At 31.6% G+C, this 13,682-nt stretch overlaps 1 protein-coding gene and 1 pseudogene across 1 annotated transcript; both read left to right on the forward strand.

The window, feature by feature from the left end:
- Nucleotides 1–13: 13 nt before the first annotated feature.
- On the forward strand, nt 14–3,944 carry LOC124829459 (U-box domain-containing protein 52-like; annotated as a pseudogene).
- A 613-nt stretch (nt 3,945–4,557) lies between these two features.
- LOC124829460 (uncharacterized) lies at nt 4,558–5,386 on the forward strand. Its single transcript, XM_047302972.2, has one exon. The coding sequence runs from the start codon at nt 4,664–4,666 to the stop codon at nt 5,237–5,239; it is 576 nt and encodes a 191-aa protein (XP_047158928.1). The 5' UTR covers nt 4,558–4,663; the 3' UTR covers nt 5,240–5,386.
- Nucleotides 5,387–13,682: the final 8,296 nt, after the last annotated feature.

Below are 13,682 nucleotides of genomic sequence, written 5' to 3' on the forward strand. Positions count from 1 at the left end.
AGCAATGCCAAAATTAAAGAAAAGAACGAACGGTGGAGGAGGAATTGGGAAGGGTTTCCTGTTCAGAGGAGCTCTTTCATTATCCTTGTTCCATCAAGGCTTTCTGCGTTTGGTGGACCAAACACCAAACCGGCGGCGGCACCTTCCTTAACGTGCAATCATGTCTCTTCAATACCCAGGTGCCGCCCTGCCGCAGAACGTCACAATGGTAGCCGTCGACAAGGACAAGAACAGTGCCCACGCTTTCCGTTGGGCCGTTAATCATCTTGACAACCCCGTCATCATTGCCGTCCATGTCAAGCACAAAAACTTTTCTCATCGTAGCTACCCTCTTATTCACGCATATCATATCATATATACATATTTGTGGTCATATAACATTTATGATAATCATTGGAATTGATTGATCAAAGATAGCTTGTGATTTCCCTTTTTTATTGATGTTGCGTGTGCATGCATGCATGCAGATGTCACCAATGTGTTTCCACCCGACGAAGACGATGTAGTCAATATTTTCAATTCCTTACGCGGAATCTGTACTCGCAAAGCTGTATGCATTAATGTCAATGAGATTTTCGGTTATATATATCGCACTTGAAACTTGCACTCACTGTAGTACTGATTGGTGCGTTCAGGTCATGATGAAAGAAGCCGTAATTGATGATGCGGATGTTGTGAGAGGACTTCTAGAGTTTGCTAACAGGAATCTCATACATAGTATCGTGGTCGGTGCATCTGCCAAAAACACTTTGTCAAGGTTTCGTTAATTTTCTACTTGTTCCTATATATGTTTATCCCCTTTTCATATATCTATCTATCTATATATATTGTGTAACGAATTACTTTGTTTGACAATGTTGTGGCGTGCAGTCTCAAAAAACTTAAAGCCTATCAGTATCAGGATATACCAACAGCCATGATCAAATCAGCTCCGGATTTCTGCTCTGTTTACATAATTTCGAAATTGAAGATTATGTCTGCTCGATCAGCGGTACGGTCATTGTCAAAAAGTTTAACTACACCGAAACCAGTTCCTGTGCCGCCAAGTCCGCCCAGTCCAGGAGAAGGACCATTAAGGTGCCAAGAATGGAAGTTACTTAGCTAGCAACTTGATATCTATGTTACATATGTGTTTTGTTGAGATCATCTTCGTTTAAAGTTGGTGCAATTAGATGTTTTTAATTAATAATTTTTGGTTTGGTTACATGCAAATAGGGGACAACTACCTAGAAGTAGGGGCACTTACGAAGTAGCAGCAGAACCAATGAGAATAATACAGGCTAGAGAAAGACCAAAGAGTACGGGAAATGTTATATCAATAGACCACATTGAAATACCCCCTCGTCCACGAAATTGGTCAATGGATGAAAAAGAAATTTCATGGCTTGGGGTGGATTTCAATAGAATTGACTCTGGTATATCAGAATCCATCCCCGTGACATATTCTCCTCAATCCGCAGTAAGTGTGTAAAAGAAAATGTTATTGCATCTGAAAAAGTCGGATTGTGAATTTAACTGGCTTTGCTGTGGAACAAGAACCAATCTTTGTCCGAACAAAGATGGTTAGATGAACCTAACATTCCAATATTTAATTTACTTCATCACAGAAAGAACTAGAAGCCGAGATGAAAAGATTGAGGCTTGAACTGAAGCAAACTATGGACATGTACAGCTCAGCTTGCAAGCAAGCAATCTCAGCCAAAAACCAGGTTTGTATATACAGGAAAATGTGATGGGAGGAAGTACACCCTTTAAAGTTTTTAAAAAATGCTACGTGAGGGATTTTCTACTTTCTGACAAACACATTCACTAATAAGAATAAGTTTCATCCTTAACCATGGTGCTTCATATATAGTCCGAGAAAGCCAGTGGAGGAGGTTGTTCTGGTTTTAACTCTTTATGGTTATATATCAAATGAAAAATTATGAAATGACTCTTGAATGTATGATTGGTTAACTAACAGGCGGAACAGATTCGTCAATGGAAACTGGAAGAGGATCGCAAGGTTGAGGTAGTTAGGATGTCTCAAGAGGCCGCTCTTGCAATTGCAGAAAAGGAAAAGGCTATAGCCAAAGCTGCAATGGAAGCAGCTGAGGAGGCTAGGAGGAGGGCTGAACAGGAAGCACAGAGAAGAAAGGATGCAGAGGAGAAGGCCAGGGCAGAGGCAGAAGAGAAAGAACGAGCATTATCTACGTTGGCTCAAAATGATACCCGGTATAGAAGATACACCATAGAGGAGATTGAAATGGCCACAGAAAAGTTCTCCCCGTCAAACAAAATTGGTGAAGGAGGATACGGACCTGTGTATAAAGGCCACCTTGATCACACCCCCGTTGCAATCAAAATTTTAAGGCCTGATGCCGCTCAGGGCATGAAGCAGTTCAACCAAGAGGTAATTACACTATTTTTCACTCCTATATTTAAAACTATGACTCTTAAATGTTTTTGCAAAAGTTCCTGGCATAATAATGCTGTTGAATCTACCATGCACAATAATATGGCTAGTAAGAACCTTTTGCATAATTCTAATGCCAATTCTCTATTCAATTTTGGCAAGTGTTGTCCTTAAACTCTGTGAAGTTTCAACAGTAGAGTAAGAAAGGAAAGTTTTAATAGAAAATAGAAGTTATCGGACATGATTGATAGCATCCTTTCTCTCTGAAGTATGTGATTAGATTAAGATTCTTCTAAAGAAACATATCAGAAGTGGTCAATCCCTCGATATCTCATCTTTGGCCCCACTAAGGATATTGGATTCCCCTGATAAAGTAGTATGAAAGTTAGTTTATACTTATTTTCAATTAATTAGAAGCATTTAATAGTGTATTTCAGGATGGACCCACAGACTTTTCATTGCCTTCCATGACTCAGTTATCAAGACACTAGTAATGCAATGCAAGATCATGTTTATGCAACTATAACAATATATACTTTTTTTCCTTCTTAATTGCATTCACAGATTGAGGTACTAAGCTGCATTAGACATCCGCATATGGTCCTCCTCCTTGGTGCATGTCCGGAGCATGGATGCTTAGTGTATGAGTACCTGGATAACGGTAGCTTAGAAGACAGACTGTTCCGGAAAAACAACAGCAAACCAATTCCATGGAATAAACGGTTCGAAATATCTGCTGAGATAGCAACTGCACTCCTTTTCCTCCACCAAAACAAGCCAGAACCCATCGTGCACCGAGACCTCAAACCATCTAACATTCTCGTGGACAGGAATTACGTGAGTAAAATCAGTGATGTTGGTCTTGCACGTTTAGTCCCTCCTTCAGTAGCTAATTCTGTGACACAATCTTACATGACTTCGGCTGCTGGAACCTTTTGTTACATTGATCCCGAGTATCAACAATCGGGGATTCTAACAACAAAGTCAGATATATATTCTCTGGGGATAATGCTACTTCAGATAATCACAGGCAAGCCTCCCATGGGTCTTGCTCACCTAGTTAGGAAGGCAGTTGAAAAGGGCAGGTTTGAAGAAGTGCTGGACCCTGTGATCACAGATTGGCCGGTGGAAGAGGCTCTGTCATATGCCAAATTAGCATTGCAGTGTGCCCAACTCAGCAAGAAGGACAGACCAATTCTTGCAACGGAGATTTTGCCTGAGCTTAACAGGTTAAGCAGACTTGAATTGCCTCCTCAGAATGATCAATTTTCTTCAAGCAGTGATGATAATCTATAGCTGTATCTCACGTTCCCCCACACCTCCGCGAAGTCAATACTCAGATTCAGAGACGTCCTATAGGGTCTAGGTTCGTGCATTGACTTATATGTCATGTACAAAAACAACCAAAATTTAATCCATGCAACTCAAATTGTTGATCTATTGCAACTGAAGGGAGCAAAACACAAGCCATCAATATTTTCCAGTTGTAATTTTTTTGTATTTCTTAACAGTGTTGTAATTATATTGATATGTTTTCCACCAACTAGGAAGTAATATATTGGATGGTGTTGGGGAATGTAATGCTACCCCAAGAAAGGAACATTGCTGCTGTTAAAATTGACTGTAACAGAAAACGGTCAAATTATATATAAATTCTGAGTTGGAAAATGAAGTGGGTCTGCCGTGTAAATTCTTTTTCAATTTCTTTTAACAAAGAATTATGTGCAGGAAGTTTGTTCATGCGTTGTCATAATGCCACGCTTTTATAAGAATTTGCAAGAACTTTTCAAGTAAAAAGGAGGCTTCGAATTTCCACTTGCAAAGCAAAGTATATATAATAAGATCGACATAAAGTGAGATGGACTATGTTTGGAAATTGGTATAAGAAAAAGGGAGAGATTATTGCTAAAGAAGCATTGCTTTGGCCCTTACCAGGAAAATGAAAAGGTGCAGAATTACATTGTCCGAATTTGTATTATTGTCAATTAACATAGTAATCCCTCGATAAACTATCATCTTTTATGAAGTAATTATCATGTAATTATTTAAAGAAGAGTGATTCATAATAATAATAATAGTAATAAATAATGATATAATTGATATTTGTAGTATTTAAACTGAACAGGTATTTAGATGACATAGAGAGGAAGCATCAACAAAGATTCTGACATCAAGTTCCCCCAAAGAATCATTCTCGTTACAGGAAGTAGCCACCTTTGTTAGTTCTGTAAGTCACCCGATTCTTCAAACCTTGCAAATCACAAAAAAATGAGCACCACCACCACCACTACCTACTCTATCACCATACCTTCTCAGTTTCTCGGAGCTTCCCCGGCTTCAGTCCAAATGAGTCACATCAGCGATTCAGGGTTCATTACAAAAAAGCTGTTTTCATGGATAAAGGTTTCCTTCATTGTGCTGGCTTTGTTTACCAGGGTGACATGGGAGGAGAAAGTAGAAGATCCCTCAAGTGCCCTTTTCTGCATCAGCGACTGCTCCACATGTCCTGTGATATGTTCACCCCCTCCTCCATCACTCCTAACACCATCACCTTCACCTCCGCACTCTCCGTCACCATCACTACCTTATAATTCCTATTTCTCACCACCACCACCTCCTTCCAAGCCCAAACTAGCACCACCTCCACCGCAGTCACATTCTTCAGGGGCTCCTCCACCACCCCCACCACCTTCAGGTTTGGGACAGCCCCTACCTACGGTGGTCTCAGCGCCGCATGACTTTTCCTATCCCTATTACTATTTCTACGCTTCCGCTGCTTCTTCTCCTTCCGTTCATGCACCCTTTTTTCTCTTGTTGTTCTTCCTAGTATTCTGTTGTTGGTAACCAGATGTTTTGTTCTATAACGTGAAATTAATGTGTTGTTTGGTCTCTCCTACATGTACTGATGAAAGTCTCAAATGCATTGTTTTTGTTTTCTTTTAAATCGTATTTGTAATTTTGTGGCAAATAAATAATCTGTGTTACAAATGATTTTGGTCTGTTCCTGCCACCCTTTTTCTCGTTTGTCCCGTGTTTCCTGTGTCTGCCGGAGAAGTTTAAACCCTGTTCTAAATGAAAGTAAGCTATTCTCACTACAATATACATTACGTTTTGATATCTTAACCCATCCATAAAAGAAAATAATTACCGAAAAATCAACTGTTTTAATATTTTAATCAAATTTTTCTATTTTTTAATTTAAAGTATTACTATATATTATTATACTATTATGATGAAGTTGTTAAGTAGATTTTTTTTGTGTTTAATAGTAAGTTAAAGTATAATTTCCCTTTTCCATATACATCTTACATTTTGATTGAAGTTAAAGTTGAGGGCCAACATATAGGAAAATGTAAATTCTACAATCACATTTTTAAACAACTCTTTTGACAACATTTTTCTAATAATAAAATATTATATATAGATAATGATAATAATAAACATAAATAAAATATATATAATTGTACAGTGGTTATATAATATGATTATCCTCCTCGTTAAGCCTGACCATGGTAAGATTCCGTAGGGTTTGAGTTCAAAAATACAAAATAACTGTAAGGAATGGGCTTGGCTTTCCCCAAATGTTTCTGGTTGGGCCAAATTCCACCACATATAATGAGCTTTTACTTTCTGCACCTCACAATTCTTTCGCAACTGTCAATAATGAATTACAAGTTAAAAAGACAAATTAGAAAGCTAAATGTTAAATAAAAAAATAATGTTTATCTTATTCGTATCTTAAAATATAATGTTTTAATATAAGTTTGTATGTTATCTTATTATGTGTCGTGTTATGAATAAAGAAAACCCCTAGGAAGTACTAAAGTTAGATTAAGAGGACCACTCCGTTGTAGAGCTACTAAAACTTGAGAAGAAAACAAAATAAAAAAGAGAAGAAAAAGAAAAGAAGGGTTAGAAAATGGATAAGTCCAAGGAAAAGAAAACAAGTGGCATCATGCCTTTCCCTTCTGCTTTCTTCTATTTTTGTATTCAAACTCTTCACAATTCAAAAAGAATCCCAAAAGCTCCCAAATGCTAGCAGCTTCCTTCTAAACTATTTCACCCCTTTCATTGTGTTCGAATATACGTTTTTAAGGTCACCTTGATTGTATCATAAAATCTTTACCCAATAGATATACTAAAAAAACATGATTCAATAAAACTTGTTATAGTAATATTTATTTGGAATGATTCAAACTTACATGAAACAATATTCATATATCATAATTAATTTTATAATTTAATAATAATATTATTATTATTAATTACTCTATATTTAAAGTAAATATTATTTTAATAATAATATAAATTTACTATTTTTGTGAATCATATAAATATGATTGGTATTTTTAAAAAAAATATTTATTCAATATTTTATACTCCTAATTCATAATTTTTTTACTAACTTTGCAAGTTAATTTTTTTTCTATAAATAATAACAAATTCAATTCTAATAATTTAGACAATCGAGAATTATTAATATTTTATCATTTGTCCGTAAATATCACATTTAAGATTTTGATAAAAATAAACTATAATTCATGTAAAACAATCGCAATTACTAAATTTTAAGTTAAAAAACACATCATGATAAAAGCTACTTCAAATAATAAAAAAAACACAAAACACTCACTTCACATTGAATTTGGACCATTCGTGAAGTTTTTTTTTCTATGTTATCCTCTCCAAAGTCTTCAAAATATATTAATAAACATTAATTTTAATAATTTAAAATGTATTAGTTTTTTTAATATAACTACAACAGTGTATTTTGAAAGTTCAGGAACAGAATTAAAAATTTACTTTGTAATTTTCCTTTAGTGAAAACTATGTTCTTCAAATATCTTTCAAAAGAAGTTGAGAAAGTTTTTTATTTTACATACAACATATTTGGTGGTTTAGGCAAGCGAATCAAAGATATAAAAGATGTAAATTGCCTCACATTCTTTAGTGTTGGAAAAAGTTCATTATATGTTAGAAATAATATATTTCTACACCCATAATAACTTTGTCCGTGAATTATTGGTGTGTTACCCTTTTGCATATTTATTTGTGAGAAAATCCTTATATTTTCTAACACTTTTTAATTGAAGTTTATTAAAAATTATAAATTTGATGAATGGCACTTCTTATTTGTGAATTATTTGTTTCTAATAATTTTTTATTAATGATATAATGTGCATTTTAAAAAAGTGTGTTTATACATATATGTATTGCCTCTGTCTCAAACTATTTACAATTTTAGCTTTTCTTTTAATTATTTAAAAAAATCTCATACAAGTTTATGAAAAGAAAAGTTTGTGGATTAGAGAACAAACATTTTTTGTTGTTAATTATGTGACTAAAACATTATATTTAATGATAAAAAACATTGGTAACTAATTTCTACAGTAAATATATTTTAGGGTAACAAATTTTCAGTACTGGTATAATATTTAATTCGGTAGTTAAAACATTATTTTTAGTTACTTTTGAGTCACTAATTATTAAATAGATAATTCACAAATTTTTGTGCCTAATACAATATTATTTTGGTGATTAAAACAACCATAAATATTTTCAGTCGTGATACAAGTAAACATTACTATATATTCATTCAATCGTTATTTTTGGTCATTAATTTGTATTTTTCTTATGTGTTATAATTTGTTATCGTTATCTTTTCTAAATTTACCTTTACATAATTTTATATTCAACAACCACAATTTATTTTTAAAATTGTATAGAAAAACACACGTTTATTTTTTTTTTATCAAGGTATAGTGAAACATTATACATTAAAAAAATTGGTGTAATTTTTGTGCGTTTCATATATTTGAGATTTGTGCAAGACACTTAATAATAATATGAGAATGATCTCTACACACCCGAATAAAATCAAACCATTTTCATCATTTTTTACATTTAAAAAATTCCTAATATATGGAATGCAAAAAAATTATAGGATTGGATTTCTTGTTAGTACATAAAAACTCTTGTGTTAAAAGAATTTATATATATATATATATATATATATATATATATATATATATATATATTAAAAATTATATATGAACTGTCTTATTTAGTAAATAACAGTATGAATACTTTATATATTTTTAAAACATTTCATTTTTCAAATTCTGTAAACCATTAAAATTGGAAAGAAAAATGAAAAATTTAGTTTCTGCAAAGATCTATGATAACCGACTATACGTATTCGTTAAAAAAATATATTGAAAATTTAATTATGCGATCTTTAAGTTCAATGTTAATTTTGTGCATAGATTTTTACATTACCAATCTATAAAAAAAAATTAAAGTATAAGTTTAAAAGTTATTATTATAAAAAAATATAAAGCAACTTATAATTAATTCAGGAAATTACAATCATAAAAATAATATTCAATGATAATTTCTATTTTAAAGTTAATCAGACTTTTTCAATAATAATAATAATAAATATTATTACTAAAAATAGCAAAGGCATTTTCTGCTCTTCATATACTAACAATGTATTATTTCACACAACTTCCCAGTAGGAAAGCAAAAATAAACACACATAAGTAGTAGTTGATAAAAACATATGCAATGTAATACAAATAAGTAAAAGAAAATTGCATCCACACTCTATATACTATCTCTAATGTTTTATCTTTTAAAATGGTTTCTGTCAGCTAAGACTGATGATCCATAAACTGTTATATCTTTAGAAGATCTAGTTCATTTTCTGTATTATGTACATAGTTAAATTGTAAATACTTTTCATACAGATATATAGCATTGAATATAAGATAATTTTGACTTAAACTAAATTATATGTTTTCTAATTTTCTAACTTCACCTCAAATATGTTGAACCTTTGAGAACAACATATATAACAATATACATGATATTTAACGTTGGGCTAAAAATTATCCTTTACAAATAAATTTTCTTTTTTTTACAAAGGTTGGAGGAAAATGAATGGAGAAAAAAATATGAGATATTAATAAAGAAAGATATAAGAAAGAATGAATATAAAAATGTAATAAAACTAATATATTTGAAATTAGTGATAGGAATATTTGGTATCTGTCTGGCCTCTCCCTTTTGTTTTTGCTTTTAGCATGTCATGAGTTGATGGAGTGCAGGTGGGATGTTATGTTAATTAAGATTAATGGTGAAATTTTAATAAATTAATCCATTAATTAAAGCAGTAACCCACCTGCTTCATACATCTAAAGCCTCTGAAACAAGAAGGACCACTCTATGACAGACTCTCCTGAATCCATCCCTTTAATTTTTTATTCTCATAGAAAACCTATAAAGAAACCCTCAAGAAATATGAACATCCATATCTTCTCAGCATTCTATATCTGCCACAGCTACACCTTATACTGCATTTAGTATTTATCTTTACAGTACCCTGCATGTGAACCATCAAATTCTTTTCAGAGATGGATAAAACTTCTCATTACTGTAATTAATTCTCTAATGAAATTATCACTTTTTATATATTTTCTTTCTTTCTCTCTCTCTCTCTCTCTCTATATATATATATATATATATATATACTAAGTAACCTCCATCATATATACAGATAATATAGATTATAAAAGTATATTTACATATGATAAGAATATCACAATTTTGGTGCAATGGCTTCCCAAGAGAACATCAAACTGAACTTAAAAATATGTATGTGAAATTTTGATGATTCCTTATACTATCTAATCAAATGATTCTTTTTCTTTTGGTGAAGGTGGAACGGTGGGGTATGGATTGGGACCATTCATATTTCATACTATAAAAATTTATAGCACATGTTTATAATTCTTATTTATTTTTTTCTGCAAGTTAAATAATGCTTAGTAATTGTTTAATCAAATTCTTGATGAAATTGAAAGTTGAAGCAGATGAGATGAAATAATGCCACATGAGTTAAAATTTGTAAATGTAAACATCATCTTAAGCATTAAATATTGATAAAACATGAGCTTGTTCTATCCTTTCACTTTCAATCAATGATCACTAATATTACAGACAATAGATGAGAATAATTCTAAAATTTAACTGAGGATTTCCATGGAATTCAAGAACTTGAACCTTTGAGTGTAGTCAACTGAAAATGTTTTATCTCAAATTGAAGCCAATTTAATTTGAACAACTGCAACAAATATGGACCAAAGCATTTACACATTCATGCCATAACTCATTTCTTTGAAAATCAAGCAATGCATGGACCAGACTCTTTCTTCCCTTCACAAAGGGAATACATCATTGTTTGTCGCACCGTTCAATAAGTATCCATAGTTTACCAACAAGATTGTCACAACCTGAGAGTGGGAAACTTATATTTCAGCAAACCCTAGAGTGCATAGAAAGATGACAAAACAATATATAGTTTTATCTTTCTGTTTCCTTTCACAAGGGAAAAAAAAAGGGATTTTCATCCCCATAAAACCAGCATGGCTGTTTTGTTTTTTATTAAAAGGAAAATATCGTTTATGGCAGTACAAAAAATACCCCTTCTCTTACATTAAATTATTTTTTCCTTCTACTTTGGTGAATCATGTTAAAGCTAATGCGATAGAAAAATCAGTAGATATATCAGAAAGAAATTCCTCCCAAAATCTATCTTGTTTCCAAGTTCATGATATTTTCTCAATTCCAGCATCTTTTCAAGATCCAAAAGTTCCTACTTAGATTGCCTGAGTTACAAAAAATCAATTAAAACTCGTGATCAGAGTGCAATCTATTCTGAAGGAGAAAGAAATTACAGAAAATCAGTTTTCTTAACCTTGAAAATCTAAAAAAACCCTAATTAAGGATAAAAGATATATAAAGATATTTTCCATGAATACCAACTTGAGATATATCTTCGGTTATCTCTTTTAAAGATGGATAATGAATATATACACCCAAAGCAATGTCATCAAAGAAAAACCACGTTTCTTGACTGTCTGAATTGAATCAAAAGACGAGCTAGGTTTTCCAGATGCTTTTAATTAATTAATCATCATTACTCGGTCTCTTATTCATCATAACAGTATATTGACTGAGAACAACAACATTGATGAAGCAATTAGAGTTAGATAATTATAATTGTTAAAATAGATTCTGTATCAAAGCACATGCCTGCCTCGTAGACAGGTGTTAAATAAGGTTTTGATGAAGTAGCTAGGTGCTGCAGGTCAGCATGCTAAGAAGCAAGAACTAATTAAGAACAATCTGAGAAACACATATACCTGAAACATGTATCAGATCGATGTTGTGTTGATATTATTTGGCTGATAGTGAGGTCCTAATAGCTGCAACTTAGGGTTAGTCCAAGCAAAAAAGGGAAAGCTAGAGAAAATAAATAAACAAAGACGCAAGCAAGTATATATATAAATAGAAAATGAAAAGGGGGTGGTGGGGTGACAGATAGAGAGTAAGCACGCATAGCTTCAAGCATGAATCTTTATCTTGCAAGAAACACCATGTGTGCTCACTCTCTTCTGTCACCTCCCTTACCCTTTGACTTGTGCAGAATCTATGAAAATTTGAGTGGCTCCTCCAGTTTCTGAAAAGGGTAAGAAGGGTTACAAGGAGACAAAGAATTCCTGTGGATTTAACAAAAAGGTTGTCACATTTAATATGTGTAAAAGGAAGAGATAACAAGGTTTGAGATGTTGTGTGAAGAGGTTGAGGAAGATAGGGGTTTATATAGAAGCTTAAAGAGAATTTGCTTGCATCATGTATATGTGAGGAATAAATGTGAGTTTATCTCCCACTGACCATTCTTCAATATTTTAAACATTTTTTACAGAAGAGAAAAAGAGAGAGAGAGAGAGAGAGCATAAAAAACAAGTGTTGAGACTTTATCTTTATGATCTCTCCACCCATATGCAATGTAACTAGCTCAACTACAAAACCCATTTATTCATTGTTGTTACCAACGCATCTTGTAATTCTAAATCTATTAACTCTCCAATCCTCGCAATTCAACATCCCTTAATCGATGCCCTATCTTCAATTCTGCATCTAGAAGAAAAATTCTTGTGTTTTCCGTTAAAGATAAATCTTTTTTTGTGAGTGCTTACAAAAAATAAATAGTAAAAGTTTTGTAAACATCAAAAGCCAGTGTACACCATGAAAGATACATAAAGATAAGTAATATGATATAATAAACGACAGAAATACAAAGAAAATTACTATGGTGTTTATGGGTAAAATTATGAATAAAAGTTCTGTTATTTGTACTTTAAACATTAAAATCGGCTGTTATTTATACATTCTTCTCTCTTCATAACATTAGAAGGGTAAAAAGTGGAGTGGTGTCTCGTTGCCACATTACTGTAATTTAAATAAAAAAAGAACTACTTATTTTTAATCATATATATTGTTAAAATTATATAAATTTAATTTACTTCGCTAATATTTTGAAGAAGTCTGTATTATCATCCAATTACTAATTATTATTTTATTACTTACAGAGTATATATAATATGATATATGATTAATTGATAGTATAAAACTTATATACTAGTAGTACAAAAAAATTAAACTCAAATTATTATATCAACAATTTTTTTTAACTATATAGCAATTATTAAGTTATAAAGCTAGAGCTATGTCTTTTTGCGGTTCACAAGTAATAATTGATTTTATTCTTAAATTTCTTACATCTTCTCTAAGTTATTAACACTTACTTTTATATATTAGTTATTAACACCTTTTCTTTAGAAAAGTTCATTTTTAAATTTCTTTATATTATCTCTCCTATTATTATTCTTTTTATCAAAATCCATAATTCTTTTTATAATTTTGCATTTAGTAAACGATAATTGCTATAAATTATTAAAATAAACTTATTCTTTTTCTGGTGAAAGGATAGAAGATTAGTTAGGTTAAAAGAGAGAAGGTTAGTATCTGTAGGTGTTGACTAACATCAAAGTACTCTATATACATGGACAAAACTGGAATCGAATTTCATTATAATATTTGTGGTACTCGAACAAAATGAAGTTTCACTTTCATCATTCGCGTTAACACTTTAATTTTACTATACAAATCATCTAGATAAAATTCTATAGTATGAAAAAGTACCTAAGAAATTACACTAAAGTTTAGTCTTTTATATATATATATATATATATATATATATATATATATATATATATATATTATATATTAATTTTATAACTGTTGTGATCCACATTCATTGATACAGAATGGAATATTTTTCTTATTCCGAAAATTTATAAGTCTCTCATATATACTGTGGATTTGATCTTAACTGAAATTCGGGGTCTTCAAGATTGTTTTGTACCTTGCTTAACTT

The sequence above is a fragment of the Vigna umbellata genome, chromosome 2 (genome assembly GCF_029865625.1).
Source record: "Vigna umbellata cultivar VRB3 chromosome 2, Vumbellata_1.0, whole genome shotgun sequence".
In the NCBI taxonomy this organism is placed as follows: domain Eukaryota; kingdom Viridiplantae; phylum Streptophyta; class Magnoliopsida; order Fabales; family Fabaceae; genus Vigna; species Vigna umbellata.

Bases quoted from the DNA above. Each gene is read 5' to 3' on its own strand.
- LOC124829460 (XM_047302972.2), top strand. From the start codon at position 4,664: ATGAGCACCACCACCACCACTACCTACTCTATCACCATACCTTCTCAG.